Here is an 18,600-nt window from a genome sequence, read left to right as displayed (position 1 = left end):
TTAGGAAATGATTACATCAAATATATTATGTTCTTTTCTCTTTAATAACTAAATATTTAGACTTGCATAGTATGCATTAATCACACGGACAATGTGATTCAAGCATGGACAAGTAAAATAATTGGGTTGTGTGACCGTCACGACTGAGGGCTAATAAGGATTTTCAGGATTTTGCCACCATTGTTAAAACACTCACAGATTGGCCTTTTTACCGTTTTAAAAGCGGTAGTAACGCTTTAAGCCAAAATTTATCACTTTTCGACCATAAGTATTAAAAACTGAGATCAGATCACCGGCTTCCAGACATTTACCCGAAGAATTAGCTCATTCCAAGACGTTTGTTGTTGTTTTTGTCAAAACGCCCGATCTGTGAGAGTGCAGTTTTTCTTATTAAAAATATATACCTTAGAAACTTCAAGACATTTTTGATTTGGTAGTCTTGGGCATTTTGACACAAACATATATTTACATTTTAGATAAAACAAAATGCACATGCTTTTAAATCCAAATTCTGAAAAGATCTTCTTTCGTGAAATTTGCTCAACACATTATTACCCCCAAAAATGGTGTTCTAAAGTTTTCTAAGAGTTCAGAAAAAAATCAACAACCGTGTAATTTAAAGATGAAAGACTCAAACAAATCTAGCAATGTTTTAGCTTCATTCGGTAAGTATATCACCTGACTGAATTTAGCAATCATTATATGTGGGGTTTTTTAAAAACCAGCGTCAATTACAAGTTTACACATTTATTTTAACAAACTGTATAACAAATACAGTACAGGTTAGAGATTTCCTACCAAATATGTGAATATTAAAAAAAGCTTTTTTCTAACATATACAAGCACAACAAAAACAACAACTTTTATTGCATTATCACCAAGATGCATAAAGCACTATAAAGATAACTGAGCGAACACATTTCGTAAAAAAAGCGAAGACCGGAAAAAATATCAAGTATACTACTAGAAAAATCGCGAGAAGTATAACAATAAATGTGAACAAAGACGTAAAATTCAAAAGTCGTAATACAAATCAAGGGATAGAACCACAGATATGATTATTTTAGATTTACTATATGTATCTCCCCTACATCATTGAGAATATTTACCTTGATACTTGAGGTTTAATTACGGCCATGGTAACATTTGGTACTAAATATGTTTTAATACCGCTTGTATTGACAAGTTAAACACAATTTGAACATGTATTTACGCAAAATGTACATCATTATAATTACAAAATGAAGTATTGCATGTATAAAATACATATTGTTTGGAAAACAACGATTCACTTTTTAAACAAACAAACACGTGATGCATTACTGCAATGTGCTAATAAATAAAACATGTACATTGAAGGGTTTTTTATTAACAATTGTGTGAAAGGATACTGAAATCAGCTTGCGCTCTTTTCAAACAGCAATCATGAAACACCTCCAAATGTCCGTAACATGTTTTCAATGTTGTATTGTATTACATGTTTGTCTAAAAACTATGAAATTAACCAACAGAATGGTTGAAAAATCGTTTTTGATTGATTTTCGGTTCCGGTGACAACAAAACGTGTAAAAAACGCTATAAATATAATTTATATTTAATGTTTTTAAAGACTATTGTTTTTTTTTGTTTTTTTTTTGTTTTTGTTTTTTGTTGTTGTTTTTTCAGATTCGTACATGATTTATTCAACAATATGCATTTTACATAGCATAGTTTGACATTACATAATACCATTTTACAAGCATGCTATAAGAATGCAGTTATGTTATTTATGAATAGTAATTGAGATACTATGAATGTAGAACCAATCTAAACCAAAAAAAGACTGGGGAAAAAAGGAAGGAAAAGAAAAAAATCGCAAAACATGCATGTTAATGATCTAATTGTACAAATGAATAAAACAATGTATCGAAATAAACAAACAACTTTTGAAAAAGTGTAGTTACAAAAACAAATTCCTTACAATTTCCCAATTACTTTTAAATTTATCTGAGATATTTGTATTTTTATAAATGTTCCATGCTAACTGAAGGCTATTTCTGAAACCAATTACTGTTGGAACACACTTTTTTCTTTTACACAAAAAAATTTTTTTCTTATATTCTAATAAAAGTATATCAAATTTAAAGTTATTATTCCCAGAACCTAACAATACATACATACTGTTTATGACAATACTTGAGTCATTTGTATTCAATTTTTGTAGCATATCCTGCAATACCTGCTGTATTTTATTGCAATCCCAAAATAGATGTAAAAGAGTTTCTTTATAGCATTCACAAAAGGAGCAATTATCATTTTCAACTAGCTTCATTTTATATAATAATGAGTTTGTTGGTAATATTCTATGAAGAACTCTTAATTGTAACCATTGAATGTAAGAATCCTTTGTACACTTAGATACACAGCTATAGACATTTTTCCAATTAATACTGACATTTTCATATTGTAACAGCCATTTATGTTGACTTGTAGGAATTTCATTATTATCAATAAAGATTTTGTAAAAAAATCTGTTAACATTTTTTTTTGTCAAAAATTGGGTTAATAAAAGTGTTCATACATGGGTTACTACATTCTAAAAAGTTAAAGACATTGAGGACAAATTTACAATGTCTTATATAGGCCTTAATTGCAGAAGTCAATCCATTATAGTGTAAAAAGTTGATTTTCTTATCAATTATTGCTTCAATTTCCAATAGGCTATACAGATTTCCATTGGCATCAAAAACATCTTTTACACAACGAAATCCCTTATTGTATAGGGTATGAATAAATACATAGTTTCCATTAACAAAATTGTGGTTATAAAATAATGGCATATGCATAAATTGATTAACATTGTCTATGTAAAACCTATCTATATATAACATATATGCATTTATTACATCTTTCCAGAATGTGTTTGACATCTTTTGACAAATAATTTCACAAAATTTCTTACCACAATTCAACATTTTATTGACATCAAATAATACAGACATTAGTTTGAAACATTTACTACTACCATTCAATATACATTTATTTATCCATTTTAATTTTAAGCTATAAATATAACTTGTAATATCAATCATATTAATACCACCTTCTGGAAAATCTTTTTTGAAAATGTTACTCTTAATTTTTGCTTTTCCATTCCACACGAACTCAAAAAATAAATTGTTTAGCTCTTTAACAAAATCCTTTGTTGGATTAGTTAAACAAATGAAAAGGTGTGTGAATAATGGTAGTAAAAGTGACTTAACTACCGTAAGCCTGCCAATTGGTGTAAGTTTCCTCTTTTTCCAATATGAGATACTGTTTTTAACTTTTAACATTTTTTCATCAAAATTTATCTTACCCATTTGATTTAAATCTACATCAAAATGTAACCCAAGCAATTTGAATCTAGTATCGCCCCATGATAATTTAAATTTTGTTTTTATGGACTGTGATGAGTATTTCAGTGGTCCTATCCAAACTAATTTGGTCTTATCATAATTAACTTTGAGCCCTGATAATTTTGAAAAATGATACAACAAATCTACAACCTTTTTCACTGTATCCTCAGTACCATCTAACAGAAGAGATGTCTCATCAGCAAATTGTGAGATCTTATACTCTTCACCATCAATTACAATACCCTTTACAGTTTGATTGTTTCTTATCATAATTGCCAGAATTTCTGAACATAAAATAAACAAATATGGAGAAATAGGGTCCCCTTGTCTACATCCTCTTCCTATCTTAAAAAACTCAGAAAGGTGTCCATTTAATTGGATCGCCACTTCAGTATTAAACATAAAAATTCTTATCCATTTTTTAAACATATCACCAAATTTGAACATAGACAAAGTTTTCTCAATGAAATTAAAAGATATGGAATCAAACGCCTTTTCAAAATCAATCAGCATCACTAGGCCAGGGATTTTCTTATCATCACATGTTTTCATAATATCATACAACAATCTTGTGTTTTCACTTATATTTCGACCTTTTATGAATCCTGTTTGATCTTTTGAAACTAAGGTATCTAAAACATTTTTCAATCTGTTGGCTATACTTCCTGAAGCTATTTTGTAAATAACATTTAAAAGAGTAATAGGTCTCCAATTCTTCAAAAACTGTTTAGGCTTACCCTCTTTTGGTATACATACAATTGTTCCCAATTTGATATTTCTAGAAAATGAATTGGACAAAAAGGCATGATTAATTGCTCTTAAAATAAATTTTCCAATATCTTTCCAAAACATTTTATAAAAGTTGACTGTAAAACCATCACAGCCTGGACTTTTATCATTTTTCATTTGTTTGACAGTATCTGCAACCTCTTCATATGTTAAAAGACCCTCTAGAGAGTTTGACTGCTGATTGTTAAGTACATTATAGTTACAATTATTAAGTTCAGTTTGTAAATCAAAGTCACATGACAAGTTTTCCTTATATAGATTATTATAAAAATTATAGGATTCTTTCAAAATTTCCTCTTGTTCCAAAATTTGAGAACCATCATCTTTTTCAATAAATGGTATATGCTTATCAGCAAAAGTTCTTTTTTCTAAATTGCAAAAAAAAGTAGTAGCCTTTTCTCCATTTTCTACCCAATTTGCCCTAGACCTTATTACATATCCCTTCAGTTTATTGTTTCTTAATTCACTAAGCTCTGTCTCTAAAGTAGGTAGTTGATCTTTATTAGTTTCTGAAATATTTTTTTGTAATTCTAAAATATCATGTAGCAACTTTTCCTCTAGTCTGTTCCTCTCCTTTGATTTATAACTAGCATATGATATCGTTTTACCTCTAATTTCCATTAACATCGTTTCTAGAAATAATTCATCATTTATTACAAATTGAATTTCTGATCTGTCCATTTCTAATACAGCATTAAAATCATATACTGGAACACAATATTGTAAAATAATCTCATCAATTTTTCTTTTAACACCTTCTAAATAATCAATTTGAGATAAAAGTGAGTTATTAAATTTCCATAGGCCCTTGCCATGTTTTGCTTTTGAAAAACATAATTCTATAACAACAATTGAATGATCAGATTTGTAGCAAATATCTGTATCACACTTTCTAACATAATTCATCATATTATTTGTAATCAAAAAAAAATCAAGCCTTCCCTGTTGACACGTGTTTAATCTTCTCCATGTAAATGTTTTTGTCTCCCCATGTAATTCTCTATAAGGATCTAACAAGCCTCTATCAGCGATAATGTTTAACAAGGTTTTTCGAGCTTTAGTATTGTTGTTTACCGATCTATAATTTTTGTAGTCTAATTCTGGATTAAGCACAAGATTATAATCTCCACAAATCATATACTTATCAATGTTATTAAATGTATCTAATTTATTAAATATCATATTAAAAAAATCAGGACAGTCTTTATTTGGTGCATATATATTGGCTAACAGGAAGGGCACGTCATTGTACAATAATTCAAGGAGAAGAAAGTTTCCACAATTATCTTTCAATACATTTATTATTTTTACATTTAAGTTTTTCTTGATAAAAATAGCTACTCCTCTAGCGTTAGATTTACCATTACTAAAAAAACAATCTCCGTTCTATTCTGAATATATCATTGTCTCAAGTTCATTTGTAAAATGTGTTTCCTGAATACCTCAACTTGTTTCTCTTTAAGTATATTAAAAATATCAAGGCGTTTTTAGTATTGTTTAGCCCACGGCAGTTGTATGAACACAATGATAAATTAGACATAAGTAAAGGTTGTGTCTAAGTAGCTAATCAGTAATCTATAATAGTTGTAACTACACTTATATAATAATATAATCTTGACAAACATCATTATGTACAAAACACTTACTATACAATGCATGTTTAAATATTCAATCAAAGAAAGCATAAAGCCAAAACAACAAAAAAAGCAAAAATGAAAAACTAGTTTTCACTTTATACATGGAAAGTACAAATTCATGGTTACTCTAATTTCTACAATATTCAAAACTATCTATTTACATAAAGTAGTACCACTTCAATTTATATGGTTAGAATATATGACAAATATTCTCTCAATACCTGTCAATAACAGTAAAAAGGGATCAAATAGTTGATCTATCTAGTAACCTAGTGTATAATAAGGATCAATTATTTGACTATAATATGGCTGTCACAGACTGATAACATTGTCTTTACCTGTTGGGGTTGAGTTATATTAAGTTATTTTTTTATTTTTTATCAAGAAAAAAAAAGAAAAAAAAGAAGAAAAAATAAATAAAAATACTTATATATATAGATACCAACATGCTATGAACAAATCTGGAATTGATGTTATTTTTACCATTCGTCTAACATATGTGACAAGTTAGTGCAAAATCAAGCGACACAGAGAACGACTTCTTACATAAGAACAACCCCAACTGTCCTATAATAACAAATATGACATTTAAAGATCATTGTTTTCATTGTTGATTAACATAACACTTATATAGATCAAGAAGACAACACCAAATTTTAGAATGAAATGTAAGTATTATAGGTTTAATATAGTGGGTCCTTTATCGATCCATACAATTTAATATGTTTTTAGAGATGAAAAGATCTGAATAAAATCAAGACAATATGGCTTCGAAATCAAATAACAAATATAAGTTGTGCAACATAGAAATAATATGAAGCAATAATTATATATAGCACACACTACTTCTGGTTTCGTCTAAGTCTGTAGTCTGCAATGTTCTCACTGATGTCATCATAAATGTCAAATTTCACTCGTTCTTTCTCGTGTGTCTGTCCAAAAACTGATCCATTAAAGAACCATGCAGTCTCTATCTGGTCGTTTAGATTCAGTCTATTAATAAGGGCCGTGTTGAGGCGAGTGACATCGTCTGTAACCCGGTGCCCGGAGGTCCTCAGCTCCTTCCGCTTTCTCATAACACGGGTCTTGACACTATTGTTAATGGTCTTTACAATTACTGGTCTTTAAAGACTATTGTATCAATTTATTTTCTTACAGAAACAAAGATCAACTGTGAATATAACCCATAGGACCATGTGACTAGTTTGCTCGAAGCTTGACAGATCGCACAGGTTGGACATATTAATTGCAGTGAATTGCACAATCAATTATGTGTCGGCCAGTTTGTTCTTAGACTTTACTTTCAAACTTTAGATAGATAGATCTTTTATTTTCCTCTATAAATGGACAACATAACATTTATATAGCAGGTTAAATTGGTACCAATATACATTATAAATATCAATTAATGCATGTTGCTATATACACAAAAAAGGGAAAATATATAAATACACAGTAAATGGCATGGTGGTTTTAAATCGAGGGATAAAGACACCGATACTTGCAAAATAAGTGAAGACAATAACTCAATTAGTAAAAAGAAATAGAGTTATTACTTATAATGTTTGGTTTATTTGTTTATAATTGCACGGTTTTGGAACCTAGAAGCGAAAGGAAAATTCTAAATTCCAAACTGCATAAGAAAAATCAAATGTAAATGATTCAATACTATGGATATACTAATGTAAATGTTATCTGATTTAGATTTAATTTTTTGAAAACAATTTAATGTGCTATGTATTGCATTGCATGATAGTTATGAAATTTAAACAGTTTTAATCATAATGTGTTTATGTTCATACATATACAAAAGGCTAGATACCGGCACAACACAAAAAGTGCCGCCTCATCTATTTCTTATTATCATTGCTCGAAGATGTATATATTCAAGATTTTTGTATGTTGTATCAATAGTTTGGCAGACTTATACAAAACTGTAAGATAAATAGTCGATCAAAATAGCACTTATTACAGTGCTAATGCATAAATAGACACATGAACAACGAAAAACAGCAAAAACAACAACAACAACGGTATCAATACAGACCAATATAATTAAGGACACATGTTTAAGTAAGGAAATTGCGCGTGCGCGCGTGCGCGTGTGCGCGTGCGTGCGTGTGTGTGACCTTGATGACTGACAATGTCCAAAGACAGTGTTTAAATGATTTACCGTCAATGTGTAATCTTTCGATCGAATGTCTTTTGCAGCGATGACCTATATTGACAAAGTTCCAATACATCGTTTGATGCGTGGAACGACGTTTCAAATTTTCGTTATCTATATTTTTAATACTAGCCATAACACTGGCTGAAATATTTAAAATGATTGAATTAAACAAATGGACATGAAACTACTACAATTTCTGGTTCCTCATACATAGTTACAATGTCAGACATGTAGATAGCTGAATCTTTGTACAATTGATGTCTTTCATTGAGGGGCTTAACAACTTGTCCATAGAAGTCATTTGGCAGGTCTGTAACTTGTTCGTTATCTGTTGTTTCTTTTCCTAACTTAGTCGGTGACAATTGATTTGCAGAATAAAGTCCTTTATCCGAATATTGGTTGTCTTCCTCTTCCTTATGAACATCGCCTTCTGTAATAGCTATAAAGGAAAATAATATTTGATACCAAGTTAAAGCAATAACAAAAATGGAAACAAGGCAAAACCTTTAATACATAAAAAGGCGGTTGTAATGTGGAATTGTAGCGGTCAGATATTTTACACAAAGCGATCGACTTAAGTACAGACGCTAGTGTATCTTGTCTTCGCAAAGTTATCTATCTTTTATAAATAAGTATTTTAATCAAATACGAACATCCATGTATGTCCCTTTTTCATCCTGAGTTGATCATTCATATTGAAGATTCTTTGACAAAAAAAGCAAAGATGTATTCTCCTACCCTTCATTTTTTTCCCGAAAAGCAATGTATATTTCATCGGCACTGTAAATAACTTTTACAACTTGTACTTTCTTTGGTAGTATTTCAGTTATGTCCTGTTTCAATGTCTTTATAGCTTCTAGATGTCCAAGTTCCATTTTTAACTTTTCCACTGCTTGTTTAGTTTTCTCTTTTACGATTAAAAGTGTTGCAGTCGGCGTCAGCAATGTCTTTTAAACTCGGACTTTCTTTAAGTAATTGCAAAAATGAATTAAAACGGCCAAACTTTATTGTTTTAACATTTGTCCGCACTTTCTGTTTAGTGAAAGTAGTATTTATTTCGTTCTGCTCATTTTTCGTTTTGTGTACTTTCCTCGATGATTCGCTATAAAAAAAAACGTCTTGTTCTAGCAATGCTGTTTCTGCTGATGGACATGACCGTTTTAACGTTGTGTTCGTGTGAGTTGAGGAAGATTTCACTTCAGCGTTTTCAAGGATATCTAAATCGGCAATAACAATCGTAATGTATTTTACAAATCGGATATTGATGGATATGTGATGGTTTGATTGACGGACAGGTTTCGATGAGATGGGATAGATTCGACGGACGGATATGTTTGATGGATTGGATAGGAATTGATGGGATGGATGGTATGGAATGAGATGGGTTTGATGGCTCGATTATGTTAGTATTAATGTTGGAGGGTAGGGTAGGGTAGGGTAAGGGTAGGGTAAGGGTAGGGTAGGATAGGTACGTAGGCAGGCGGGCGGGCGTGTAGGCGGTCAGGCAGGCAGGCAAGCAAGCAGGAGACTGGCAGGCAGGCAGGCAGGCGGGCGGGCGGTCGGGCGGGCGGGTGATAGGGCGAGTTGGCAGGCAGGTAGGTAGGTAAGTAGTTATGTAGGTTTATACCTAATCAGACTTTTGACTACATTACGTTTGCATTCCATGTGAACATGTTCAGTAGAGATACAATTCTCGTATATCACGCTCTCAATATCGTCAGCCTCTACTTCCTCTGAAGAAGTTTTATTATTTGTGCAATAATAAATTCTGTTAATTACTATAATTCCATATGCTGTTAGCTATGAAAGGGATTATCAGTTGTGTTTCTTATGACAAAGTGAATTTGATTTAACATTAGAATTGTTTCCTCTGTATTTCATCATAAACCTGACCAGCTTCAGAACCATTTCTACATTTTCACGTATACTCAAACTCTACATTTTCTGACTGCTAAATGTTTAATCAATACTTAAAGCAAATAAACCTTTACACGTTGCCATTTATTGTCAACCTGACCCTAAGCTGACCCTTATTCGCTGGTACCGGCAGATGTTAGCCTTAGCTTTCCCCTTCGTACAAGGATCCGGTTTTGGACGACACTTCGCCTCATTCTAGAAGTATTAACCCCCACCAAAAGTCCACAGACATGCTTATAATATCAAAATCTGCGGTCCTTGGCCGGTATACTCATATTTGGTCAACGTAACCCAAAGCTGGTACCTTTATTAGATGCGAACCGGTTTCAGCCCTACCTTTTTCTAACAAGCCAGTATCCGGTCTTTGGGCGTCACATCGCGTCATTCTAGTAGTATTAATACACCCCTCCTCCAAAAAGTCCAAATATATAATTTTGCTTATTGGAAAAATATGTGATTTTCGACCCTTTGAAACATTTTGGCCAACTTGACCCGAAGCTGGCCCTTGTACACTGGTACTAGTGTGTTAGCCCTTGTTGTCCACTACGTACCAGTACCTAGTTCTGGCTTCCATAACTTTAATGTTGATATTTATTTTTTTGATGTTTACAACACATTAAAGTTATGGCGTAATCCCATATAAAAGTCAACCAGAATCAGCTGAGTATGATGATGCAATTGAATGACTCTGCAATCACATGACCATGATGACGTCGCTGGATTCTATTTATAGCATCGGATTCACATTCTTCATTTAGTTGAAACCAATTGCAGTAAGGTTGAAAATTCCTTTTGATAAGTAAAAACAATAAATTTATTCTAAATTTGTTATTAGTTATTTACTTATTACATTTGTATTCGAAATAGAAAAAAATAACAGCAAAATAAACACTACATGTGTGAGGTCAAATGTAGGTCACATTGGTATTTTCTGAAAATCTTGTTATCACGTGATTAGATTTGAAACCACTATGACTTAGTTAAGGAATGCTTATAATCAGATTTATTAAAATGATAAATTAACTATCTATAAAGCGTTTCGTTTTGTTTTGAAAATGTGTTTGTGAACTACATTTTACTTTATTTACCTGAGGATATAGTTATTTTGTCTCTACAATGCATACAAGTGAAATAACAGCGTGACATAAAATTGTCACGAATTCTGGTAGGGTTTGGATACGGCATTCTCTTCAGCTAACACGTCCAAAAAGGTAATATATACCGTGTTCGCTGAAGTTCGCTAACTAGTACCCGTTGTTTGGTCGTCACAACCACTCCTTCTAGTGGTATTAGCCTTAAGTTGGTATTTAGACCTGTAACCCATCGCCATTTCTGAAGTGAGGTGTGGTCGTAGAAGAGAACTTGTTTTTCATTTAGAAATAAAAAATCAACAGTATACATGCAATATTTTTTCGGTTAAGGTCGACTTAAATCACCTGACTTTCTATGAAATTTACAAAGGTGAACTAAATATAATTAGAATTTTCATTGGTCAGTGTAAAATTAAAGAAGAAACCCCATTGGCCATTGTAACGACGGTAAAGTGAAACAAGAAATCTTATTCACCTTTGTAAAAAAGGACGATTCAAATAAAAGAGTATCGAATAGGTATCGAATATGATCGATTTAGACCTGTGGTTGTTTAAAGATCAAGATATTCATTTCTCGCGAACGCTTTTCCCAGAAAAGTAAGACAGATGTACAACGAGAAGAATGCTAAAATATGATACAATTTCGGGATTAATCTGGCTGACCGAAAATCAAAATGCAAGGTCACCACAGGCCGTATATGGCATTCTTTAGTTAAAGCGTATCCACGTGAAACGAGTTCGAAATCCGAAAAGTATTCAAGTTTTTAAATTAAATTCGTTTTAGTCAAATACTGTGTTGCCTTGCTCCTCTATTCCCTAAGTAATCAACCCCCTAGATATCAATTACCGGACAACAATAAAATCATGAACAATGTCTAGAATTGGTCAAATATTGAAAGCACCTTCGAACACTAGTAAACCGATAGTTTACGACGGCCGAGTATCATTTTTAAAGAGAGTTCTTGTTTCTTACTGGCTGCGACGGTATTGTTAATACTATGGCAATATTATGTAATTCGGTGAATCAAGTTTATATATTAGTTTTGGGTTGTTTCTTATTGGCTGCTAACACAGTGAACATTTACATTTAAAGTTAACCCCATTGATTGAGGGCAAATTTCATCAGCGATCAAAACTTATTAATTCTGAATCAAACTTTGAAATTCTTATTGTTTACTGCAAACTGGTTTTTCAAATACATAAAACACAGTGTCCGCATATGACTGAAATAACCATGATTTTTAGTAGAAAGCAAGTAAAACAATTGAAACACTGTAAGAACAAAATTTGTTTCAAATTAATTTAAGAAAACACATTCAAATGATGGAAAGATTAATAAAATGCGAGCAAACCAATTATCTAATTATATTATACATGTTTACGTATTCATAAAGCCTTTGAACTGAAGTATAAATTTAGTGCTCCCATTTCCATTCAAAGCGCGAGCATCGTCACAAAGTACAACAATTTATAACTGCATTATTATCTGGCAATCAGGAAAAATGCAACTCTGAAAAATATCATATGAAACGAATTTCATGTTAAAATGCCAATAACGAATAATGAGTTAACTGGCGGAAAATCCTTTAGTAGTGTACTAAAAAACGATCTAGAGAACATTGTTTTATATCATCAAATTCACGAACGAATTTTATGTAGAACTTAACATATAAAGTAACCTCGGGTTTTCCTCGGAGGTAAAGGTGGCGCATGGTTTTCTTCTTCGTACGAATTATCGACTTTAAGTTTACTTTCACCTGGAAAACCTCTTACTGGCTAATCAAAATCTTAAAATACAATAATAAGTTTTTGATTTTAGTTTCTTTTTTAAAACGTTCATTTCCTTCATTTTTGTCTTTATTTGTATTATTGTACTATTAGTATTGCCCATCATTACCCTTTCCATTCACTAGCTTACCATTCCCTTTCATTTTCTTATTATTATCGCAAACAGGAGTGAAAGAGAAAAGTGTAAAGAGCCATTTGGTACAAATATATTTCTTTCGATTTTAACACACAAACTTGTCGTTGAATTGACTTTCAATGTAGGATTTTTGCACCAGTAAACGATCGTAGAAATGATAGATGACCAATTTACTCCCAATTTATACTGTGTGAATTAGACTTTGTACTATTGGAACGAAAGGTAAGTGAACACCAACACAACACAATGCGAAACTGTTTACATGGATGTGGAAGCTAACCGCAGCTTTGTGAAACTATAGTTTCCTTACAGCGGAAATAGCCTTCGAAAGCCCTCCCATCTTCATAAGAAATTTCTTCATTTTCGGTGTCAGAAGAGTGTTTACCTTGTGAAATCACTTTTTTTGAACAATCAATGACAAATTAACAGTATAGAATTGTTCTGTATTTAGTGTATTTTTCTTTCAAAAGTCTAAAATGTGAAAAATTTGCAACGCCAATGCATTCGTTAGTGTATTTTATATACCATAATCGTAAAAAATATATGCTTTAATCACAATGAACTTCTGTATGTGCAAGGTCTTAGACATTATCGTGAACGTAAATGTGTGTATAAGAGAGAACAAACCTAATAATAGTGGGGTTGGAATATCAATATATTCATATTCTTCCTCTTCCACATGGATGTCGAATAATTGTGGGATAGTCGTTCTTCCTTGTATGTCAACTACGTTGACGTTTGGTGTACCTTCCGGAACGTAAATTATTGCTGATAGCTTACCCAGCGCTGGTATTGCAGGTAGTATAATAAAAACAGAAATAGAGTTTTGATAACTGTATAAAAGGTATTGCTATGGATCATGATTTTGTTCCTCAATTTCATTCGTATATGAATATTTTTGACATTGATAAAGATCGGATTAATATTTTACGATCTTTGTTTACAGCCGATTTGATATGATTTTCCCACTTATAATTATTTCTAAATGATATTCAATTGACAAAACATAAAACATTGCATATTTACACTTTGGTCCATCTGGAGTTGCACATTTGTTTTCAGGAACAGAATTTGATAAAGCCAATTCTGTTTTGCCAGGTGTAGATTTCAGTCCTGTTGAAAAATTAAAGAATGACGTTCCTTTTTAAAACCAAGTTGTGAATTAATTGAAAAGTTCAAAAGGCATAAACATAAGAATAAATAAAAACATTACACAGTTGTTGACGGATAATAAGGTTTATTTTCTGCTTTCCGGGTCATAAAGAGTGTGGTCAAATAAATGGGATATCCACCGATATCTTATGTCTGTCATTACACGATTTTAGTTATTATCGTTCTGCGTCATATCTTATGCAATACGTTAAAAAACGCTAAGCTTAAAAATGACTTTTACTTTGGTCGATTTTTATCATAGCAATCAACGTGACGATTAATGTGTTTACAAACTAACACTTTTGCCACTAAATATCAAATGCTATGGTTTATCACATGACAATCTCTCGACCATAATAATTGCAGAAATATGCTCAGCATATAATATAACTGATAACCAATAACTTACCAGACGGTATATCCATTATCTCAGGGATTCTCAATAGATCTGCAACATCTGTCATCTTTGCAGCTACCAATGAATCTACAAAACGTCTGTACCAGTTTTCTATCTTCGTTGGAATTATTTCCAACAACATATCCGCCGCTTGAATCACTCCATGCGCAGTTTGCTGGCATTCAATTCTTTGCTTGTCCTCATCATTAATCACTCCATAATTCCATAGGAAAGGTGTAAGCTCCGTTGGAGTTATATAATTTCTTATGGTCATACTCATTATTTTCAAGAACTGTTTTTGGCAGGAGTTATCTTGAACATGTTGACCTTTAAGACACTTAACCACATACTCATATCCTGAAACAAATGTATCTAATTGTATAGTTCTAAAGTTAAAGAAATTCAGGACATTATTAATGAAAAAAATACTTACTGCAAAAATGACAAATTCTGCACGACAAATGCACAAATTCGTATAATTATCTTTCATAAAACCCCTTATGAGCATCAAATTACCGTGGAACAGTGTATAAAGTATAGCAGCCGTCGCAATATCTGTTTTTAATGTTGTATTACCTAATGTTCTCTCTATTATTATATTTTAGAAAATCAACACCGTGGAGAAAACTTTTCATATTAGAATCTTTTTTGTAACATTTGATTTTAGACCGTACCAAGTTGATTGTATATTCAGCCTCATGTTCCAAATTCAAAACTATGTGTCTTCAAAACGCAACATATCTTAGTTCCATACAAAGCAAATGATAAGCGGATTTTTCCAAGAAAACGTATTGATAAAGTTGAAAAAGTTCTCATTTACCACTTATTTCGCTTGATTCATTTGATCATTATCAGCTTCCTAAATCTCATTTTTTAGCATCGGTTGCAAATTGTATACACTTCGTCTTCTATGGGCAAACATTGCAGAAGACTTACCCGGTCATTGCAAACGTCAATGGAATTGGCGTTTATATATTATCGTAAGTCATACATTGGGTTAAATCATTGGTATGTACAGGGAACAATACTGGGTTGTACCAGGATAACAATTGAAATACCACAGCGTTCAAGAGCCTCGACAAATTGTCTCCATCTTCCAAGTTCTTTGCTCTTCTGAATATCTTCGATGAGAGTTTTTGTTGCCTCTCGTCCACTTCTGTAATTTGCAATATTCCTGTATGACTGAGGATACTCTGAAAAAGGTCAAGTTTTTTATCCGTACATCTATTTTAAAACCTTATTGAAGAAAGTACAATATATTTATATAACAATTATTCAAAATGATAGCAGAGAATGGTATTTATTTTTACAAACCGACAAATGTCAGGTAAGGCAGAATCTGTTTGACGTCCACACATGTTATAATCAGCTCCTCAAATGTCATAGTTCTTCGCTCATAATGTGTGCGTTCCTGGATCTCACATCCAATTCCTGGTTTTAAATATTCATCTGAAACAGATTAATATTTGGAAAATCTTCCAAAACATCGACTTATTAGTTGCCCCATAAATGTATTCGTAATACGGGAATAAACAGTCCCGGTTTTATAAAAAAAATACAGCTGTGTTTAATAAAACACATTAAACTCCTCAAGCACGGTTTTTTTCGGTGGTGATTTATTTTCGAACAGGAATCATCAAGTTATAATTTATTTTCTGTGTGACAATGAAATACATAGCCACGCTGTTCTATTGATGGATGTTCCAAGAAGAACTTAACAGCAACGGATGAAGAAAAATGCAAACCTATGAAAGCATATGTTTCTTCCTCATTGTCAGTGTCTTGTGAACTGTCATATGGACAAAGGTTAATAAATGAATCATTATCAGGCCCACTTAAGACAGTTTCCTTTTCAATAAGAGTATTTCGAATTTCTACGCCGGGCGAGCGTTGTTTCTCAGCTTCCTGCAGTATCCATAACTCTCCCTCATTGATCTGTCTATTGTGAGTTATGTATCTATCTGGAGTAGGCACGTTCACCGAGGGATATAAATCCTGAAAAGTATTTAAACTTCGCAAAAGTACTAGATATATAATCTGGATTTTTTTCCATTTAATATTAAAATCTCTTCAAGAAAATAGCTAAAATTACATGAACGGTAGTCAATCAATGATTTCTTATAGGAAAATTTATTTATATCTCACACACCCTTTCTGGTGTATTTCTTTATTGCGGCTCGTTGTAAAAAGCAGACGTATCAGATAAACACATATATTGCATTTGTTTACCCATTGAAAGTGCCCGTATGTGGTCCAGGTTGCACTCTATATATACAGATATCGACTTTCTGATAACGCACATTAAAACAATTATATCCTATGTTCAGAGGTAAATGTATTAAACTCACAATCATCGCATTGATCTATGAATGCATGGCGCTCTGTGTTCACTTTTCCACCTCAAGAACATTACTTATAAAACTTATATTATTCCAGTGATGGATACAATCCATTACCACAAAAGCACAATTTTCAATAATAAGCATGCATTGCCAAACATAATCAATGTAAAAATATGATATTTCCAACTGGAAATGTATAGGATCGCCTTTGACTAATCGATGCATGGTTGCGTTGCCACCAAACCTCATTAGTTTGGTATATTGTAGTCATTTTAATTATAAGTGATATCGATTATTTTATAAACTTCAAGAAGATATAAACAATCAGATTCATACAACTCGTTTACAAAGTACAATGTGACAGCTTAAAGCTCTCACAGATATACCATTTTTACAACTTTTTTTTATTTTTTGTCTTGGAAAAAGCACATTTTTGCATAAATTTCTGCAAACCAATAATTTAGGATTGCTGACAAAAAATGCAGCTTTAAAAAATTAATTGGTATTTCCCGTACATTCTTTATGTTCACCAAAATGCTTAAAACATCGATAACTCGATACTCAAACATTAGTAATAATATTAAAATTTAGTTTTTTTAAATACACTTATTGAACTCACCTGATGATAACGGGTTTTAAAGGGCACACATTTTAATATCACAGATAGTAATCCCATGTTTCATTAAATTAATTTAAACGCCGCATTTCTAATTCCAGTTTAATTTATCGCCGTTTTCTGCAAATAATATTTTAGCTGTGGTTTAAGTTGGGGAGTTCCCAACGTATATAAACAATGGGGCGTTATCTTTATTATATCATAATGGACTTTGGACGACATGGAGAAAAGCTAGTTCACTAACCACGATGTATCCACCAAATGCAACATAAAATAACCAAAGCAAATCATCGGTAAAATATGTCTTCAAGGATTTCAACAAACGAAACAACGGTTACGATGTTGAAAACCCATAATCTAGCCGCCCAGCCCCGTATATCGATGAAAATGGATTTAAGAAACAATATTATGCTATTTTAGTTAAATTCCCTATTTTGCTGTCTATGCCTTATTCGATTAATGTTTGTAAGCAAAAACAGATATTTAGCGGGCTGTACCACGTGTGTCTATATCTTAAGTCCAACACGGTGGTGCTTCTTCTGAAGAAGCTCGGCTCTGATGGGTTTCGATAACATCCACTTAGGGATATTATATTCTCTATTATAAATAAAATATGCTTACAAGACAAAATCTTGAATAAAAAATAACCGCTACATGGATATTTTACGCATATACAAGTAAATATGTATTCCATGGAAGCGACAGCGAAGACATTAAATGTGACGTTGATTCACGATATATGATAAAAGCACTATTGAAAATAAGAGACAAAAATGATATTCGTTGATGATAATTGTTAACATCGAAAATAAGAAACAAATCCAAAACGTAAATGCAGGCGGTTATACTCACACTTATTCTATGTAGTAATACACACATAAATTTAAGACGTTTTGGTACCTTTAAAGCACAAAATCTAAATCACTATATGGGTAAAGCAACGATGTCGACCGCGATGTTTTCATACATCATCAGGTGGTTAGAGTCCTGAATTTACAAGTATGAGTTTCAAAGGCGATAAGGCGGGTATGTGCATGTAATTGATAAGAAAGTTAGATTAAGCGTCTTAAAGTGCTTCGATAATTTACGATACATACCGTCTAGAGTTATCATGGTTTGGCCGAAGAAGAAATTGTACATCGTATCAATGCCCGTACGACTAATATAGTAAGAAAAGAAATTAAAGTT

General features: G+C 32.0%; 1 protein-coding gene across 2 annotated transcripts; it reads right to left on the bottom strand.

The window, feature by feature from the left end:
- Positions 1–7,263: 7,263 nt before the first annotated feature.
- LOC128216775 (uncharacterized) lies at positions 7,264–17,557 on the bottom strand. Of its 2 annotated transcripts, XM_052923438.1 has the most exons (9): positions 17,416–17,557; positions 16,200–16,449; positions 15,769–15,903; positions 15,513–15,647; positions 14,467–14,811; positions 13,932–14,018; positions 13,533–13,691; positions 9,626–9,706; positions 7,264–8,412 (listed from the first exon to the last, which is right to left on the bottom strand). In XM_052923438.1, the coding sequence occupies exons 1-9, from the start codon at positions 17,470–17,472 to the stop codon at positions 8,138–8,140; spliced, it is 1,524 nt and encodes a 507-aa protein (XP_052779398.1). In that variant the 5' UTR covers positions 17,473–17,557; the 3' UTR covers positions 7,264–8,137. The 2 variants fall into 2 exon arrangements, with proteins under 2 accessions (XP_052779398.1, XP_052779399.1); XM_052923439.1 differs by lacking the exon at positions 9,626–9,706.
- Positions 17,558–18,600: the final 1,043 nt, after the last annotated feature.

Source organism: Mya arenaria, chromosome 14 (assembly GCF_026914265.1).
Source record: "Mya arenaria isolate MELC-2E11 chromosome 14, ASM2691426v1".
NCBI classification, from domain to species: domain Eukaryota; kingdom Metazoa; phylum Mollusca; class Bivalvia; order Myida; family Myidae; genus Mya; species Mya arenaria.
Note: the sequence above shows the minus strand (reverse complement) of the source record. Positions and strands in the feature narration are given on the sequence as shown.